General features: G+C 47.7%; 1 protein-coding gene across 1 annotated transcript; it reads right to left on the reverse strand.

Moving 5' to 3' along the window:
* Positions 1–1057: 1057 nt before the first annotated feature.
* LOC101752918 (probable xyloglucan endotransglucosylase/hydrolase protein 28) lies at positions 1058–3520 on the reverse strand. Its single transcript, XM_004956693.2, has 4 exons — positions 3161–3520; positions 2810–2910; positions 2496–2704; positions 1058–1874 (listed from the first exon to the last, which is right to left on the reverse strand). The coding sequence occupies exons 1-4, from the start codon at positions 3387–3389 to the stop codon at positions 1376–1378; spliced, it is 1038 nt and encodes a 345-aa protein (XP_004956750.1). The 5' UTR covers positions 3390–3520; the 3' UTR covers positions 1058–1375.
* Positions 3521–20172: the final 16652 nt, after the last annotated feature.

The raw sequence follows: 20172 nt of genomic DNA on the forward strand, positions 1-20172 counted from the left end.
CTCGCGTTGTATGAGTACTATCTATTTCTTCTTAATTGAATGATGCACAGCTCTCCTGCGTATTTAAAAAAAAAGATATGGTTGGACTTGGACGCAAGGCACACCGAACCCTGTGAGCGATGCAGCGCCCAGGCCAGCTCGTGCATTTGGGTGTCGGATGATACATGGCATGGCATCCCATGAAGCCATTACTGGAGCCGGTTACAGGCACCATGCACCTGAGGTACATTTTTTTTTCTAGCACGGTTTACTGAACACCTGACGGATTTGCATGCCACGGGAGGCTGCACACGATTGCGAGCACTGGAGTAGTATTTGCTGAGTCTCACAGGAAATTTTGAGTTTGCTTTTGTGAAAAGGAGAAAAAAATGCAAAGTTTTTACTGGTGAGAAGTCCAGCACGACGCACAAAACACCAACATTCCTGTGCTTCACCGCGAGGGAGAGTGGGAAACATCCCCGAGACCCGGATTCCCGCTTCCCCGTTTGGGAACAATGACAAGCTACGCGCAAGCGCCGCGGCACAGTGGCACGAATCTCCGTTCGTCGTATCCCCGAAGAAGAGAATCTTTCCGTCGCCCCCAGCGACACGATAGAACGGCCCCCGAGAGCCCTGACAGACCCCACCCGTCGTACCCCGGCACGGCACGCTTCCCCGTTGACGCGCGAACCACTCATCACTCGTGTGTCATGGTAGAGCCCCAGCTGGGGCAGCGCCCGCCGTCGCCGCCCCTCATCAACGCAACGCGACGACCCAACCAACTGCCAAGCCACCGGTAAGGTCACGGAGGCATGCGGCCGGCGGAGGCGCAGCAAGGGGGTGTTGGTTCTCTGGTCCGGACTCTAAGTTAATTTGAATGTTTAGGTACTAATTAAAAATATTAAATATAAATTAATTATAAAATTAATTGTACAAATGGAGACTAATTTGATGACAATGTGATACTACATTAAACCTATGCTAATCATGAATTAATTAGGTTTAATAAATTCGTCTCGCGAATTAGCCTCCATCCATATAATTAGTTTTATAATTAACTCATGTTCAGTCCTCCTAATTAGACTCCGAAGATTCGATGTGATATGGATAGATTGTAACTCAGGATAACATCCCTAAACCCTCCTCAGGATGGAGCCGCGAATGAGCAATAGCATTTCTTCATCAATGGCTACCACTGGCATTGGCAAGGAAATGGTCCAGCGCGGCAATAAACACTAGCTGCTGCTACTCCAATGGCGAATGGGGTACGTGACAATGCGGGCTAGGCTAGAACAACCACCCCCAGACGACGCCCCCATCCCACCGCAAGCAATCACGCCCGCCGCCCCCGCCCAGCTCCGCCTTTTATACAGCCAGCCAAGAATCAAGTCCGGGATCACATGACGTCGTCCCGTGCGCCACGGTGACCGCGCGCAGCGGCGGCGGCGCCGGCCCGGTGGCGCCGGTGCAGCTTCATCCCGTCGGGGCCGAACATGCGGCCGGGGAGTCCCGCGCCGGCGCAATCCGGTAGCGCCGCGGGGTACCGCCGCCGGTCGTGGCAGTAGGAGTAGGAGGTGTGGGCGCGCCGGAACGCCGCCATGGCCGCGCGCTGCCCAGCGGGCACGGCGAGCGACTCAAGGCTGGCCCTCGCATCGCACGCCGCGGCGGACAGGCGGTCGTCGGTGGGGTCGACGGCGCAGCCCTGGATGGCGAGGTCGGTGAACTCGGCCACGAACGGCGCGTACTTGTAGTTGACGCGGTACCGGCCGCCCAGCGTGGCCCAGGCGGAGCCGTCCCAGATGGTGGCGTACAGGGACATGGGCTTGGACGGGAACGCCGCACCCATGGCCGCCGTCCGAACCACCTCGCGGATCGGGGTCTCGTCCACGTAGAACCTGCCGTCCACACGACCTCACAATGTCAGTGCAGCACAAACAAAGTGAACACGACGACGAACTGTTTGATCGAACAAGCTCAGCAAGGGCAAAAAGATGCAGAAGCAGGACCCCCCCAAATTTGAATGCAAGAGCAAGAACGTTTGTCTCTGACCCTGTCATCGCCCATGTGATTACCCTTTCTTACGACAAGAGTATCTTTCAGCTGCTCCTTTTGGCAAGGGAATCCAAGAAATGCGCATTGAAACTGGTGCAAAGATCTCGGAAAGGCCCCAAATTGGCCGGGGTCACAGGATGGCAACGCCCAGCAGCAAAAGAGGCAAAGGAAAGGACTCCCCAAAAAACTTTCAGCGCACGCAGAGAGCCACAGAGACACGGAGGAAGAAAAGGAACAGAGGCGTTTCCGGCTTCTGGCAGACCCTCCGTGAGCCGAGCCCCCAGACAAGCGCATGCCTAGATTTTTCACCAGGGAGGCAGATGCTAGTGCGCTTCGTCTTCCCGAATCGTGCCGAGCGGATGGAAACGGGACATGGAAATGGGGGCAACTGAACGGGGAAGAATGCTGAGAGACGGCGGCGCACTAGGAGAAAAAGGAGGAGGTAGCTGAGAGGGAGGACTCACACGATGCGGCGGCTGGTCCAGAGTATGGAGTAGTGGTGGAAGTCGTCGGTGGGGTCGAAGGGGAGGTCGTAGCGTTCCTCCCTGCCGGCGTGGGTGCTGCCGTTGCCGTAGACGTTGGTCTGCACCCGCCACTCGCGCCCGCGAACGTTGCCCAGGAACTCGAAGTCCAGCTCGTCGTGCGTCTTCTCGTACACGTCGCCGTTCGACAGCTGCGGAGCAAGGAATAAGAAATTGAAGGCGTTTTCTGTCAGTATTGTTAGAATAGCGAGCTCTTGGTGATGGCCAGAAGAAATGGTTTGAGCAATGGCTCGTACGTAGAACGCGACGACGACGCCCGCCGCGTAGTCTGCGGGCAGCTTGATGGCGGCGCTGAAGAAGCCGTGGAGGAACAGGTCCTGCGACGCGAACCCGGCGCCTGCGCGGAGGAAGAAGACGGTGGCGGTTTCGCCAGCAACACCCAGACGTTAGTGAGAAATCTCAACAACACCCCTCCGGTGCACACAGGAGGGGCGTGATTCGGAAAAAAGAAAAGTGCAATGCGCTCCCCGGCTCTCCCCGAAATCCGGAAGGGAGTTAGTTTAAAAAAAATCCGGAAGGGAGAAGGAAACCGTAAAAAAACTGAAACGGCCAGGTCGGCCGCGCCCGGGGCCGGGGCAAGTCCTCACCGGTGGTCTCGTCGAGGGCGAGGTGGACGCGCCTCCCGTCGCGGAGGAGCGCGAGGTTGCTGCTGCCGAAGATCTGGGCGTACCCCTCGTCGAAGGCGAGCGGGCGCACGCCGTGCAGCGGCGGCGGCGGCCTGGCCTCGCCGCCGGGGGCGCCGCACAGCGCGAGCAAGAGGACGACGGCGAGCGAGAGCGCCGGCACCATGGGAGACGACGACGCGCCGGACGCCATCCCGCTCGACTACCACGACACACCTCTCTATCCCCCTCACCTCTGCCCGGAGCCCGGCGGTGTGAGTGATAAGGCGGAGCGGTTTTATTGCGATGGGCCTGCGCCTCTGCTGCGGCGTTTCTCTCTCATCAGCGCTTTCCCGTGAGGGGCTGCCTGCCTGCCTGCCTTTGCCTCCTCCTCGGGCCGCGCGCCGGGAGGGTGATGGCGCTGTTTTGTTTCGGAATTCGAAAGCAAATGACGTGGTCGCCCCCGCCTGCAGGCCAAGCGCCTCTTGGATTCCTGGGGCCCGCGCGCTCTACTGACTACACAGCCTGACGTACCGCGAGCGGTCTGTACCAGACGTTACGTATTTGGGCGTTGCACTTCACTTGCTTGTACAAGACAATTGTCTTTTTCAGTTTTCAAAAAACAGACAATAGTCTTTTTGTATGTGACAATAATAACAACAACATTTAGCAGCACGGTTACACTAGCTAGTGCTAACGTTTCTTGCGCTTAGAAAGCGTTCAAAATTGAGTAGTACGTTTTGGGTCCAAAGCCAAGTGTTCGAACCCCACATGCTCCCTCCATCCTTCAAAAAAATCAACTCTCGCTTTTTGAAAAGTTAAATAATTTCTTCAAATAAATTTAGTATGAAAATATATTATATTATTAATCTATTAATATTTATTTTGTACTACAAATGTTACTACGAACTAACGGTTACCACCATTGATGTCACCTTTTGAACTTTTACTATAATACTCAACTCCGAGAGGATGCATGTGTGCACTGGAGTCTAGTCCACTGTTGGATGAGCTCCCTGATTGTATTGTCGCCGATTGCGCGACACAATGGTAATAGAATATGATATTCCATTTCAAAAGTAACAGTGTGAAACGAATAATTTGCGGTCACTCGGTTTCAGACCGCAATGCGACAAAACGCAGGCTTGGCATGGTCTCCATCAAAATTACCTTTTTTAAAAAATATTTATGACAAAAAATTATATACAAAATCATTTGTAAAATTAAATAAATATAACAGCTTTTCCAATTAGAACTATTTCAACATATTTATAGTAAAAAATAGTAAAAGTATTCAAACAATTTTACCAAAAAAACTTTTCATGAAAAAGAACAAAATAAGTTCTATACAAAATTTATTAGAATAACTTTTCTAAGAAATATTTATTAGAATAAATTTGTTGAGAAAAAAGATATTCAAATAGCGTTTCCATTATAACTTTTCTTAAAAAAAGATAAGCACCAATATTTCCAAAAAGAAGTACAAATAACTTAATAGACGATAAAGAAAAAAAGAGAGAAGATGGAACTGCATGGAACCAATGGTGTTTCTCTATACACAGTTACACACGATGTCCTGCGGCGTGCCCCTTTGCGTGAAGCTCCACCGTCTGCACCGCAACCCTTTGCGTGCCCCGGTCCATACTCCATATTCTGCTGTTATAGGCCGTCGAGACTTAAGAGCCACCCAAGGGGCTCCACCACGCCTTTTTGTTCGGTTCAAGTGGTTGGATCACTAGGTTCTATTGCGCATGGTTCATGTGTACTGTTTCTTTTGAGATAAATGTGAGGACCGTCCAAATTATCTCAACTAAATCGGGTTATCATCCATTGATTGACCCGACTTAATCGAAATAATCCCGGTAGTCCCCGGTATGCGCCTCGAGCATCATCAGGAACAACCCGCATACCTTTTTACATCATGGCAACCATCACAAGAATACATATGAGAGCAAATTTTTAAACCTTGTTTACAAGTCTTGATCATCTTACAAAAATTCACAAATTATAATTAGAACATATAAGCAACTAGAACATGAGAGTTTCACCAATTAAAGTGAGGTTCTTAACAAACTTAGATTTAGCTTAGGTCTAAGTAGCTATCCTAACATGTTTTTTTTCTTAGATTGAGAGTTAAAACGCAGCGGGGATATAAAGTAATAATATGCAACAATGATATCCTTGCCCATAAGACACCAGCTGCATAAGATTAGAGCGACATCCACCATTTATCGACATTGCCAGCTCTGGTGGAATGAACGTGGTAATCACTCACAAGAAGGAAACCTGCAAAATAACTTAACAGCAGCATCGTAAGTACATTGCGTACTTGTAGAACTTATCCATAATACTATACATTTGGTGGATGCATGAGGCTTGTCAAGTTTTAACATTAGACCATAAAAAAATGCGAGCACAATTTATCAAGTGAATAAGAAAAAGACATGACATCTACTTTCTCTATCAAGCACCAATACAATTGCATAAGTAGTAAAGTGATCATGTAGTGATGAGCCCAATCTTCCATAAGCTCTTCACGAAACTCTACATTAAAGTCCAAGTACATGAGCGTGCTCTATGACCGGGAGCGCAGCTATTGCAATAGATATAACCCTATAGGGGTGTACAACTTTTCCCACACGAGGCGCTGTATGGGTGTACAACTTTTCTCACACGAGGTGCAAGACCAACGACCATACCCTTAGCCTAGGATAAGTGTTTGATTCATGCCCCCCAACCGTTCACATACCCACACCCGGCTATGAACGAATGGCTGGAAATGTATAGATGCACCGGACACGGCTGATCACACCTCATCACCTCCCGCGCCGAATCCGGTCAAGGCAAGGTGGGACTTATGCTACTTGGCTTACCATTCCCATATTAAGTATGTGGTTTGTACGGAATAATCTCAAGTATCACAGCGATAACGACTGGACCTTAACCAACTCAAGCAAGCCTATGTCACTTGGATTCCACTTTCAACATGGCCCTAATACACTTGCTCAAGTCTTGAATCATCATTCATATTGCTTATCTTTTATGCTTTCTCAACTACTCAAGTATAATTAAGCAAACATCCAAATTCTCACGAGTGGTGGTGACATTGCCACCCCTCAACTTCTACCGAGAACTAAGCATGGCTAAGCAAATATATCGAAATTTCTAGCATCCATACTTTCTCTAAACAAGTTGAGCTAATTCCAAGAGTTGACACGTCTAGTAGGTTCCACACATTGCATACATTTAGATAGAGCTAAGCACATGCACAGCCATTAATAAATAATAGCTTTCATATTTATAAAATAGAGTTGAGATACATAGGTGCCTGCCTAAGATTGGTGCTCCAAGAATGCAACACTCCAGGACGTCATTCTCTGAAAAAAAGATATGAATGCATGAATTAGAAAAGATGCTATGAATGCACATGCGTATGAGATGCAATGACTCATGAGAAGTAAAGGCTAAGATAATTTCAGGTCATCAAGTAAGCAATCAAAGGTTAGAAGTAAGGCACACAAGCACAACATAGAGAGAAAGCGTCATGATCATAACACATACGTGTGCACATGACATTCCAAGACAAGTTGTAGTATGAGAAAGTTATTAACGCTAGTTGTGCTATTTTTAATTATCATATGAACTATCACATAATTAGATTGTCATATCATAAAGTATCAATTGGAGTATTTCTTGATCGTTATCAATATTAAATAACTGTTAATGCTCAAGTCTAGTAACACTAATTAACCAACATTAGACAATTCAAGAATTAATGACAAGTTGTAGCATCACATCTAAAATAGGAGTAAAAACATAACTTTCTAAATGAGAAGCTATTTAATCTTGTAACACTTACTAAGGCAAGCATTATTATTCTAGTAATTTATAATATGGAGGTTTCTAATCATAAAGGCATAGCATATTTATTTAGGAAATTGCAAATTATATAAATACATGACTACTTCATGAGTGTTACCCATGCTATACAATATATAAAAGTCCACCAAGGTAACAAAACTAGATTCTTATTGTACTTATTGTGCATTTTACTAATTAACTAGGTTTAAGCAAACATAGCTACAACTGTACCAATCTACACATGATTCATACAAACACACACTTCTACTAGATGATACATGTCATATGGAAACTAGCAAAGTTGGTTTCATAATTTTTAGACTAATAGAGAATTAACTATGCAAACAACAAAATAAGCATATATTTAACTAAACTAGAGATTAAAGTAATAATCTTCGGAGCAAACATATTTTTAACGGTACTAAACATCACGAAGAAACTAGTAGAATTTGTTTCTTAATATTTAGAGCATTAGAGAATTGGTCATGCTTTTAACATCTCATACATAGCGATGCAAATCTTAGGATATTATGAGTGCATAGAAGAATGTAAACTACTTTTATCATACAAGTACACCAATTCAAAGCATATAATACATGATAGAACATTTAAATCCTACACAAAACAAGGATATATTCACGTTTTCTCTCAATGGCAGAACTGTAAATAACTCATCAAGTTCCCGAAAATGGCATTGCCCGTGATTCCGACGACCGATTGCAGTGGGGTTTGATCCTAGAGCTTCCTTAGGTGATGTAGATTCAGTTTTAGATCATAGCGACAACATGCATGAAGGTTTGGATGATATGCAACATCAATGGAGATAAGCTTCCATGGAGGTTAATGGAGGAGCTTCCAATGGAGGCGGGGGAACCATAGGAGAACCTCACCAAGGATGGAGAAGGACGATTTAGAGAGCCACAAGTTGGAGTAGAGTGGCAATGGAGGAGATCAGGCTTGGACTTGCTTCACCGAAGTTGAGGAAGAAAAACCCGAACAGCTTGCTGCAGGCTGATTCTTGCGTGGGGGAGGTCGACGTGGAGGTAGGGGAACTCATCCCTGGCCCGACCAAGGCTTGGTCGGCCAGCTCCTGCCTAGGGCGACGGCGCAGGCAAGTAGGAGGAGGAGGAGTAGCGCCACGGGAAAATAATAAGAGTGAGGAAGAGAGAGAATGGGAGAGGGAAGCTCGAAAGTTTTGTGGGGAGGGGGCGGACGGCCTGGGTGCCGTCACAGCATGTAGGTGACGAAAAACGGGCAGATGGCTCGAAAAACAGACAGCACATCACGATGTTAGGCAATTTTGACGAGAAAAAACGGCAGCTATAGAGATTCCGATTAATTTTATGGAGATGTCCAGAACTACAGAGTTTTCTGGAAAAAAGTTACGAAGCTTCCGCAACTCTCCCGGAAAAGAGAAAACTTCGAAGAATCCGCAAAAATATTTGAATACTCCGAAAAACCTGCAGAAATTCTACCAAACTTGCAGAAACTCCGCACAAAACATCAACTACAGGTGTTCTAAGAGTTTTGGATGAATTTATGAAGATTAAAGGAAGAACAGGCTGCCCGGGACACACAGAACTGATTACACACAGAACTGATTAAACGAAACACAGAGAACTGATTAAACATGGCGATTCAAATTAGACCACCTAGAGATCTCCAAAAATCATGAAATAAATCAAATAGGTATTATAAAACAAGAGCAACCCATTTTACTCATAATTGGCATCATAGCTATTGCAGGTTTGAAATGAAAATTCTTCCCCAAAGGCTATTTTGGAGTTTTCAGGTAAGCTGTTTGGCCTCAAGATGGTCTCTGAAAATCCAGGAGAAGTTACCTAAATTCATGTTTGGAGAAGTACTAATTTATCAAGTCATCTCCCAGCATAGCTTCAATGGTAGAAATCTATGTTTATTCACAAGGTACATGCCAAAAGCAAATTTTTAATTAAATTTCAAGTCCAATGGTAAATCAATTGGGCTCAAAAGATGCAATGATGCTAGAGATGATGCACATGTATGCTCCATGATATGATTAACTATTTTGGGTTGTTACAATAAACACATTTGATGGTAATACCGTATTCCGTATAAGCTGCCTAGAATTCTTTCAGTTACGTTCCTTCTGCACAAAGCCAAGTACTCGGACGTGATGTTCCATTCAGTTTCACTGACACTAGTAGAAAAATGACCTTTCGTCCACTCCCTTAGTACCGGTCACGTTTTGACCCGGTATTAATGTTAGTATTAGTATCAAGTCCAAATTTGAGATCCCTGAAGGCCTTCTAGTACCGGGTCGTAACACCACCCGGTACTAAAGGTGCCCTTGACTTTTAGTACTGGGTGGTATTACGACCTGGTACTAAAAGTCCAGAACTTTTAATACCGGATCATAACACCACCCGGTACTAAAGGGACACGTTTAGTACCGGATGGTATACAACCGATAGTTTGGAACCGGTACTGTGAGCGGAACCCCCGTGACTTGCACAAAGACTAGAAAACGGGCGATCACACTCGTAGTCTCTTCCGGTTTCCCCCTGTGTACTGTTACTGTAGCGCACCTTGACATGGCCTGCTCTCTTTTTCAAGGAAAGCAATTTAAACGGTCGCCAAAAGCAGCGTCTTTCTCATCACGAGCGGCAGCGGAGAGTGCCTGCCGGGGCTTGGCCGCCATGGCCGGAGGGCATGCACTTCTTCCTCATCATGGATAACTCTCGTGCTCGTCGATCGTGGTGGTGCCTGGGAGCCCGGAGGTACGCGGCGGCAGGGTTCTCGGGCAGTTGTGTGGGCGCCCCGCGGCGACGCTGGTAACGACGTGAAATGGCGCTGCGGGCTGTCGCCGTCGTCGTGTGGGCGGAGCGGACGCGCGCACGGCTTTCCGTGCTGTGAGTGTGAGGTGCGGTCTGCTGGTAGGCCCCCGTGGCTGGGCCGTGCGGTAAAAAGCTGCATGCAATGCAACTTGAGGCTCTGTCAGGCTCCCCCTGCACGCACCGTAAAAATTTGAGCAAAAGGAGGATAAACTTGAACGGAGTGACGTACCCGTACTGACGCACGCTGCGCTACGGGCTACGGCTGTGTGCCTGGTCGTCGTTCAGTACCGTAGTCCGTACGGTACGCGCGTACGCATGTGCGGTGCCTGTACGAGATCAAATAACGTAGCCAAAAGTCTCGCACGGAAACTTGTAGGCGAGGCGACCATCGAGACCGAGTTGTGACTTGTCAGGGTTCCTGTTGCCCAGGTGAGGTCTTTGCCACTGCAGCAGAACCATGCAACTTTTTTTTTGTGTGTAAATTTGCGCAGTATATCCTCTGCAGAGTAATTCTTTCTACTAGTAGTATACTTGCAGTCAGACTTGACACTTTTCCTTTTAAGAAAATTAGGCTTGAGACTTTTTGTCTCCGAAACTCGGAAGTGAGAGGTGCAACAATAACCTCGGGATATTCTCGGCGAGCCCGAGGCCCTCGCTGGAAGCATGTGTTTGGTTTGAGTAGCTTTTTTTTACCGTCCTGATCGTCTGTTCTAATTTAACCCGCCCCGATGGTACTTGACGACACCGGATTTCGCTAACCAACCCGTGTGATTGATCCTGTCGTGTCCTCGTGTCTGTTGACAATGCGCGCGGCCTTTGTACTGTAGCTCCCTCCTTGTGTGCAGTGTACTGAACCTACCGGTTGGGGCTTTGTTTACCCTGATCAATGCAGCTCGAGAAGCGTTAATTTTTTTTTCACAGCGGTTTGGTGACTCGGGGTTCGGTTATTATTCCTGACACACAATTTGTCGCGAGTTGGTGGTGGCCTAGCTCGTCTGGTTCATCAGAACAAGTCTGACCGAAGGATCAACTCCACCAATCACCGGCGACAGAGGAGGCCAAAGCACTGTCCACAGTAACCAACCAAGGAGAAAAAGAAATACAGCTGGATTGGGGTGCCCTATCCTTTTGGCCGAGCTGCAATTCAGCCCTGAAATCGACGACACATGAGCACAAAGCGACACTAATCACATTGTATGTAGGTAGTGGTATGGCTATCCTAGTAGGTCATCAGTAGAGATAGAGCAGTAATTTAGAAGGATGAGGACAAGTTACCAGCGCAATCCACTGCGGTGTTGTTAGTTTAAACTACCGACGATGTGCTTACGATCCATGGGGAGGAGTCCAAATTTTTGTCATGATGAACTGGGGCCCTCACTGATTAGTTTTGATGTCGGCACACAAAAGCTACCGTACCCGGTTTCCCATTTTTAAGACCTGCCATGGATGGATATGCGCGCGCTTGCGCTTGCTTTATTCGGACATGATGCTGGCAATAATCCGTGGGCGTCCGGACGGTGTCATCATGGCAGCCACTGCACGGCTTGGGCTCCCTCACGGTAAATTGATGATGACCGAAATTACTGAGATCCGATCATGGCCTTAAGTACGTAGCAGACTAGCAGTTATGGATTTTCACTTTCACCTCTTACTTGGTTTTGTAGCTCCTGGGCTCCTGGCTGTCATGTAGAAACGCCACGGGCTGCATGAGCCGTTCGCTGTCTCGTGGAGGCATATTGCATCAGTTCACGGATCGATCGCGGTGGTATGATCTGAATCAGATGCAGGGTTCGGGTGTTCCTCACGCCCGTTGTGCTTGCTGCCCCCCTGATCTCATCAGAACTATCATATGATCAACGCTAGTGACCAGAGATCAAAAAAAGAATGGAGGGGAATGAAGCACTGTGCAGCAGGAAGACCAAACAAACCAGCTGGATTTCGATGATGCCACTACCTATCCTTTCGGCCGACCTGAAATTCTTTCTACTACTACAAATTAACAACATTTCAATACAAGGCGAGTAGCGGTGGTAGGACTCTCCTACATACTCGTACCTGTATTTTAGTTAAAGATGAGGACAGGTTAACAGTGTAGTCCAGTACAGCATGTTGTTTTTCTTTTCTGGAACAACTAAATGGTGTTTGTTTAATTAGCATCGAGGAGCAGAGTAGTGCAGATATTGGCACTACGAACCGGCTCGTCAGTGACTAATTTACATGTCGGCACCCAAAAGCTACCATGGCGGCTCTCCCATTTTTAAGACCTGCTAGTGCCATCGAGCTTGCGTCCGGACGGTGTATCATGATGGTAGGCGCACGGCAAAGAGGCTCGCTCGCTCAAGGACCAGCCAAGAGAGGGCCTGTTTGGCAACCATGTGTTAAAGTTTAACACCTGTCACATCAGATGTTTGGATGCTAATTAGGAGTATTAAACATAGGCTAATTACAAAACTAATTGCACAGATGGAGTGTAATTCACGAGACGAATCTATTAAACCTAATTAGTCCATGATTTGACAATGTGGTGCTACAGTAACCAATTGCTAATGATGGATTAATTATGCTTAATAGATTCGTCTCGCGAATTAGCACATGGTTCTGCAATTGGTTTTATAATTAGCTCATGTTTAGTTCTCCTAATTAGCATCCGAACATCCGATGTGACACTGTTAAAGTTTAACATCTCGTATCCAAACACCCCCTAAGCACGCCCCAAGCTTCTTTTTGAGAGAATAAACTTGAGTCCAAACAGCAATAATAAAAATTTACTGAAATCCAATCAGAAGCGGTGCTGTACTGGTAACCCCTCGCAGGAGCAGGAATGCCAGAATGACATGGGAGGCACGGAGCGATTTGTCATTTGTACGTAGCACCATGACTGCCGTCGTACGTGCGGAAACGCTGCGGGGAATGAGTCGTCGCTGTCGCGTGTGGGAGGCATATTTGCGTGCACCGATGGATCAATGATCAATCGATCAGGGTGTGTGGTATGGTACGAGTTCAGATGCCGGGAGCAAATGCTGATGGCGTCTGATACTCTGATGGTCCAGGGCTGCCAGGTCTGGCTGGCTGGCCTCCAGGGATCATGCATGCATGCCCCTGATGCCCACAGCACAACTTCGCCAAGGGCGGCCGGTCCCCTTCCCTGAATTTGTCACCGGGGTTCCTGATGCCGTAGTGTTTGCTGCCACGGCCATCATCGGTGGCCTCCAGCCGGACGCCATCACACTCGCTTGTCGCTGCTGCTGCAAATGTCACCGGCAGCGGCAATGCTCGCTCGCGACCCGGCCGCTGATCCGCTCGGGGCGTTCCGCTCCGCTTCTCGCGCGTTTCCAGAGACCTTGCCCCTTGCTGGCTTTGCTAATCTGATCACCATGATCTAACCATGATTTGAGGCACGCATCGCCGGCTGCGAGGATGACGAAGCCCGGACGATGCGCGAGCACGCGCGGCGACGGACGGACCCGCTTGGCCCCTCCCAGCCGACACGGGATCCCAAGACCTGTCGCGCGTGCTTCCGTGATGGGCCGTATTCCGTAACGCCCGTTCCATCGAGCGAACATTGTCACTGCGTGGCTGTTCAAAGGATCCCGATGGGCGATGGCTTAAAGATTTTTCGATCTGTAGTCGTGCAATTATGTTCTGCACTCTAACCCGAGCTATATAAATAATACGTGCGAGAAGCATACGATTTACACGAACCATAGTTGGCTGAGCCCATGTAGCCCAAGGGCCCCTTATGCAGTCCTGGCTAGCTAGATTCAGTCCAGTAGAACAAACAGCAAGATTTGGTTCAGGTGCCAGCCTTCCCATGTTTTCCAGCCATCGGCACGCGCGACCGAGGAAATTAGCTTTGTCGTAATTTCGGCTAGAAGTAAAATGATTCCTAGTAGGTCAAACTCGGCTAATTTGAAGTATGTTCAAGTGTGACAAATTGACAGTACAAGCAAACAAATAATCCCCTCTTTCCCCTTCAGGAACGAATCCGTTCCATGATTCAATATTAAACAACCGAAAAAAAAAGTTTTACATGAGCTCACGTCCAGAGATCAATAGATCGTGGAACCATCGGGAGTTTGTTCTGGCTGTTTCACAAAGAATCAACAAAAGTGAAGCTCATTTCGTGCAGATATTTCTAGTGCACGCGCTAGCAGGAACAAAACCACCTTCATCAGAATGTGGGAGGGTACTATGATACGACTACAGCAGATGCGCCTTCATGTTAAGGTTGGAAAGTTTAATGTTTTGATAATTTTCAGAATCATTCATCCGCTGCTACGTGCATGTCAAAGCGTATCGAAAAAGTTGGGCGTACGAAAATCTGCTAGACGCAAAGCTTTTGTACGGCCTACAAAACAAGGGTGGCTAAGGGCATGTTTCGAAACGGGGTGTTAAAGTTTAACACCCCTTTTAAAACCTTTTTAACACCTTAGATGCCAAACACAAGTGTTAAAAGAGTGGTGTTAAAATTTAACACCTCTCTTTTCATAAACACATGAAGGGGGTGTTAAAATGTACCAAAGGTGTTAAAAGTGATCCCCTCCCCACTTATTCCCTGGTTGCCCCCCTCTCTCTCCTCTTCTCTCTCCCCTACCCGCCTCCAGCGCGTCCTCCTCCCGCATCTGTCCCCCACTCCTTCCCCTCCCACATCTGTTCCCCACCCTCCCTCCCGCATCGCTTCCTCTGCGCCCGCCGCCATCTCCTCCCGCCGGCCATCTCCTCCCGTCGGCCATCCATCCCGCCTGCGGTTCATTCCCTCCCGCCATCCCCTCTCCCAGTTATCTCCCTCCCGTCGCCTTCCCCTCCCAATCCATTTCTTCCCCCTGCCGCCATCCCCACCCCGCCTCCAGGAACTCCCCTTTCGCCCTTCTTCATTTTCTCCCCACCGCGTCCCAGATCCACGGCATCCACGCTGCTAGGAGTGCGCTGCGTTGCCCTGAACCCTTCCCCGGGGTTCATGGACGGGCACGGCGATGATGGATTGCAAGAGCTTTTCCCCCACGCGGATCCACCTTTTCTCGCCGGCGCCTTCGACCTCTTCTCGCAGGCGGAATCTTCTAGAGTTCCTCGCGAGGGCTTGCAAGCCCTGGATCTGAACTCCCAGGACGAAGATTTCGCCGACTACAACTCCTACTCCGAGATCCTTCGGGGAGAAGGAGCACCCCGGGGCCGCGGCAGTCGTACCCTCGGCTTACGCGTGCCTCGCAATGAAGGTAGAGGAGGCGGCGGCAGCAGAGCAGGTGGCGGCACAGAGGCGGCGGAGGCAGCAAAGGCGCCGGCGGTAGCCGAGGAGCCGGTAGCAGCGGCGGACGCAGTACCTGCGAGAAGGCCTCTCTTCGTTGGTTCGTTGCCCGACGGTGCCGGTAGCAGCGGCGGACGTAGCGGAGGCCGTTCCTACGGCCGCGGAAGACATTCCGGCGGTCGTGGAGGTACATCCACTGCTGATTACACCCAATCCTTTGGTGGAGAGGATTGGGTTGATGTTGATGACGAAGAAGATGGTGCACAGAATGTCGAGCTTATTTTCCCCACCTCCAAGGTTAGTTCTGATACTCATCCTATTGATCTGTTCATCTGTGCTTGATTAGTCCACGTTGGTAGTTCAGAAAGATGAAATGGTAGTGGCTGTTTTTGTGATGGTTAGTGGCTGTTCTTGTGATGGTTAGTGGCTGTTTTTGTGATGGTTAGTGGCTATTCTTGTGTGTTCTTGGTATAGTTCAGAAACAGGAATTAGTGGCTATTCTTGTGTGTTCTTGCTACAGTTCAGAAACAGGAATTAGTGTCTGTTCTTCTGTGTTCTTGCTATAGTTCAGAAACAGGAATTAGTGGCTATTTTTGTGATGGTTACTTTTACACTGTGATAATGTGCAATGTTGTTACCTGTTCTGTGTGTGATGGGTTTCTATGTCTCTGTTATGCACTAGATAAATAAGGACAAGGCACAATGGACATAACAAAATACCAGGTTGTTGTGTGATTTATGGGTTGAGCAGATTAGGGCCCTGTTTGTATACGCTTTTCTGGAACTCGCTTATCTGGCAAGCAGGCTTATCAGATAAGCCTGCTGTCTAGAGACTCCGCTGTCTGAATAAGCTGGGTGTTTAGCAATCCTGAATATTTTGTGTCGATTGTCTGTCCTGACTGGTAAATTGACCTGAATGCCCCTGAGGCTGATAATAGCTCATTTTTATTGTCCTGACTGGTAAATCCTAAAAGCATTAAGTGGTCAGGTTACCTAAACAATGGTAACTATTTTTCACTAAGAATAAGCTCTTCAGTCTTCCTCCAAACATGCCAAATTATTCACACATATAGCACTAGAACTTGACAAAATTTTAGGAAAAAGTTCATCTCCATCACAAATTCCTATCTCAACCGGCAGAGGCAGTGAGGAAGGGTAGGGGCGGCGGGGGCCAAGCCCAGGGGCGACGACGGAGGCGGGGAGGCGGAGGCGGACGGAGCCGGCGCCGGTCGGAGGGCGGCGGGCGGCTGGGGCCAAGCCCAGGGGCAGCGACGGAGGCAGGGAGGCGGAGGTGGATGGAGCCAGCGTCGGTCGGAGGGCGGCGGGCGGCGGACACCCCCGGACCGGAGGAGCCCTGTAGCCCGGCGGAGAGCAGGAGGTGACAGCCGTGGAGGGAGGCGGAGGGCGTTGAGGAGGCACGGGAGGTGGCGACGCCGGCGGAGGGTAGGAGGTGGCGGCCGTGGAGGGAGGCGGAGGGCGACAAGGGAGGCACGGGAGGCAGCGGCACCGGCGGAGGGCACGAAGCGGCGGTGGCGCCAACGGAGGGTAGGAGGCGGCAGCGCCGGCGGAGGGCAGGAGGCGGCGGCCGTGGCGGGAGGCGGAAGGCATCGAGGGAGGCGCGAGAGGTGGCGGCTGTGGAGGTAGGCGCCGGTGGAGCTCGGGAGATGGCGGTCATGGAGGGAGGCGCCGGCGGAGGGTATCAGGGGAAAGGGAGTTCGCTTACGTGATAAGCGTCTCCCGAGCTGCTTACTAGAAAATCGAAGCTTCAGTTGTTTTGTGGATTCTGGGCTAAGCCGCTTGTGTGCTAAGCGGAAAATAAGCGAGGCGTTTGGGTGGGATTTTCGCTTATTTCCACCCATAAGCCACTTATAAGCGGATACAAATAGGACCTAGATCAGGCAACTGTCCCAAAGGATCTATGACTGCAAGAGGTTTGAAGATAGTTGTTGAGAAATACCACATGGCCATTGGGTTGAGACATCAGAAGTCCCAGATCAGGAACAGAATTAATCAACTGAAAACATTGCATACTTTCTGGAAAGCAATACAAAAAGATACTGGTCTTGGAAGGAATGGGGATGGTAGTATATATGCCCCAGATTGATGGTGGAAAAAAAACACCAAGGTGAGGGGCATTCACTAAATTTGAAATTAGTTTGCAGTAACTTTTATGTGCATTGATGTATAACATCAAAATCCATTTGCAGGGCAAATATAGTGAATGTAAGAAATTTCAGTATGGTGTTCCAGATTACATTGATCACCTAGAGGAGATGTTTCATGATGTTGTAGTGGATGGCTCTACCTCTTTTGTGGCTGGTTGTGAAGAGGATGAGGACCAAGATGGTGAAGATGTACAGGAAGAAGATCAATATGGTTCAGATGGATTTGTTAATGAATATGAAGACAGCCCAGTCAGCAATAACAGTAAGAAGAGGGCAAGTAGCACCAGCACCAAGTCCACTGCCACTAGTCCTGGAAATAAATCTAAAAGTCCTTTGATGAAGATGCTGAGCAGCCTAGTTGAGAAATTGAGTACCTCTGATAAAGATAATAACTTATTAAGGAATGTGGGGGAGAGTCTTGCAACCAGTCTCAATGAGAAAAGACAGAAGCTCAACCCTGTGCAAGAGATGGTTCAGTCTATTAAGAAGTGTCAACAACTGGCTTTGGAATGTGGAGCAACCCCAGAAAGTGTAGAGTTCTATGCAGGCAGACACTTATTCAAAGATCCATATGAGAGGGAATTTTTTTGCAACATACCTACTTCTGAAGGAAGGCTGCGTCACTTGAAGAGATATTGTAAAGAGAACAATATTGTTGAGTGAATGTGCCTCAATTTGTTAGCAGTAACTAGTTATCCTAAAGAGTGAATGTGGCTGTTTTAGGGAATTAGAGTTGCTTTATGTACTAAGTCTGGTTGTTTGAACAATATGTGGCTATTTGTTATTTTTATGGATTGAATATGTAAAAAATATGACTGTTTGTTCTATTTAAGGATTGAATGTGCTAAAAATGTGGCTGTTTTCATTTGTTAAGGATTGAATGTGCTAAATTAGTGGCTGTTTTATGGCTGTTTATGGATTGAATGTGCACCACAATCCTTTAGACAGGTTGAGGACCGATTTGTAAGGTCCTTAGAAACAATAAGCCGTACATTCGATAATGTTTTGTCTAGTGTTCTTAAGCTAGCAGTAGATATTATTAAGCCAAAGGATCCAAAATTTAAGACCATGCACCAAAGATTGAAAAACCCTCATTTTGCCCCATACTTCAACAATTGTATAGGAGCTATAGATGGGACGCATGTACCGGTTATGGTGCCAAATGATAAGGTGGTTCAACACACCGAGAGACATGGATATACCTCACAGAATGTGCTGGCTATTTGTGATTTCGACATGAGGTTCACGTTTGCTATGAGTGGATGGCTTGGTTCGGTTCATGATATGAGAGTCTTCAGTGATGCCTTAAACAAATATGGTGACAAGTTTCCGCATCCTCCTGCAGGTACACTTGTTTTGTTTTCATTTGTCTAGTAGATCGTGGAAGCTTTATTAACCTCATGAAAATTGTCTTCATTTATAGGCAAATTTTACCTAGTTGACTCAGGTTATCCAAATCGTCCGGGTTACCTTGCACCCTACAAGGGTACAAAGTATGATCTACCGGAGTTTAGGAGTGGCCCAATGCCAAAAGGTATGAAAGAGACTTTTAATTACGCCCATTCGTCCCTTAGAAATGTTATCGAGAGGTCATTTGGAGTGTTGAAGATGAAGTGGAGGATTTTGTTGGGTATACCAAGTTTTCCAATGCACAAATAAAGTAAAATAATAGTAGCATGCATGGCAATTCATAATTTCATATGAGAGAATGATATGGCCGATAGGGCCTTTGGTATGTGCGATCAGGATGAAAATTACGTTCCTATGGCTGAAGTGCCAAACGACGAAGGACATGCGACAAATACCCAAGCAGGGGATGAAGATTGTAATATGAATGCATTTCGTGATGAATTAGCTAATGCTTTATACAACAAATCATAGATTATTTGTATGATTGTGTTGTAATGACATTGACAATATTTGTGTAGTCTCTGTGTTCTATCGTGTGTATAGGACAATCAAAATAATTTGAATATTTTTTCTCCTTCACTTCTTTCATTTGGCCGAATGAGAAAAAAAATGAAGCCCAAAGCACCTGGCGCCAAAGAACGAGCAGCAACCGAGCGCAAGCACGAGCAGCTCCTGGCGCCAAAAGCGAGCCCGCCAGCACTTAGGCGCCAAACAACCAGCTGTGCACAGGGGTATTAGACAGCATTTATTGAGGGGTAATGCAGTCATTTTCCAGCCAAGGTGTTAAACTTTAACAACCCATCCAAGCACCCACATGTGCTAAAGTTTAACACCTCATTTGAGGGTGTTAAAGTTTAACACCCTGTTAAACTTTAACACCCCCTTCCCAAATAGGCCCTAAATCTAACTAGGAAGGAAAGGTGCGCTTCGCTGCACCCGTCTAAACTTACTTTAACTAAGCACTGTAGAAGGTGATAATAAGTTAATAACAGATAAGAGTAAATAAGAGCAACTTCAAGAGTCTAAAAAAAATCTCCTCCAAAACTATCTATTGGGAGCTCTACTAAAAATTTATTCTTCCAAAATCATGTCATCCCACAACAAATCCTCAATAATAAACTCCCCAATACTTCAAAACCGGCCACGTCGGCACGTGGATCCTCCCACCTAATGACCGTCGTAGCCCGTTTTATTTTTCTTCTCTCTTCCTCGATCATTTTCCCTCCGGTCAAAGCAAGCAGCTGATGGCCTGATGTCTAGCCTCCCACCAAGCTCTTGTGCTCCCTCTTCTCTCACTCCCCTTGCCCCAAATCTGCTGTGGGGAGAACCACCACAACCTCCTCTATGCAGCCCTACCACTCCTTCACCCTCTCCGTGCAGCAAACGACGGGCCGGAGTCGTCTTCCCCAACTCTGGCCACTGGAACAAGGTTGCCATTGTCGTGAAATCCATCCTCCTCGCTGAGCCCATGGCCAATTACATAGATGCCAAAAAGGTCCCAAT

Source organism: Setaria italica, chromosome II (genome assembly GCF_000263155.2).
Source record: "Setaria italica strain Yugu1 chromosome II, Setaria_italica_v2.0, whole genome shotgun sequence".
In the NCBI taxonomy this organism is placed as follows: Eukaryota; Viridiplantae; Streptophyta; class Magnoliopsida; order Poales; family Poaceae; genus Setaria; species Setaria italica.

Bases quoted from the DNA above. Each gene is read 5' to 3' on its own strand.
- LOC101752918 (XM_004956693.2), bottom strand. From the start codon at position 3,389: ATGGCGTCCGGCGCGTCGTCGTCTCCCATGGTGCCGGCGCTCTCGCTC. The intron at 2,911-3,160 runs GTGAGGACTTGC...TCCTCCGCGCAG, and splicing joins CGCCCTCGACGAGACCACCG to GCGCCGGGTTCGCGTCGCAG. The intron at 1,875-2,495 runs GTGAGTCCTCCC...TGTGGACGGCAG, and splicing joins TGGACCAGCCGCCGCATCGT to GTTCTACGTGGACGAGACCC.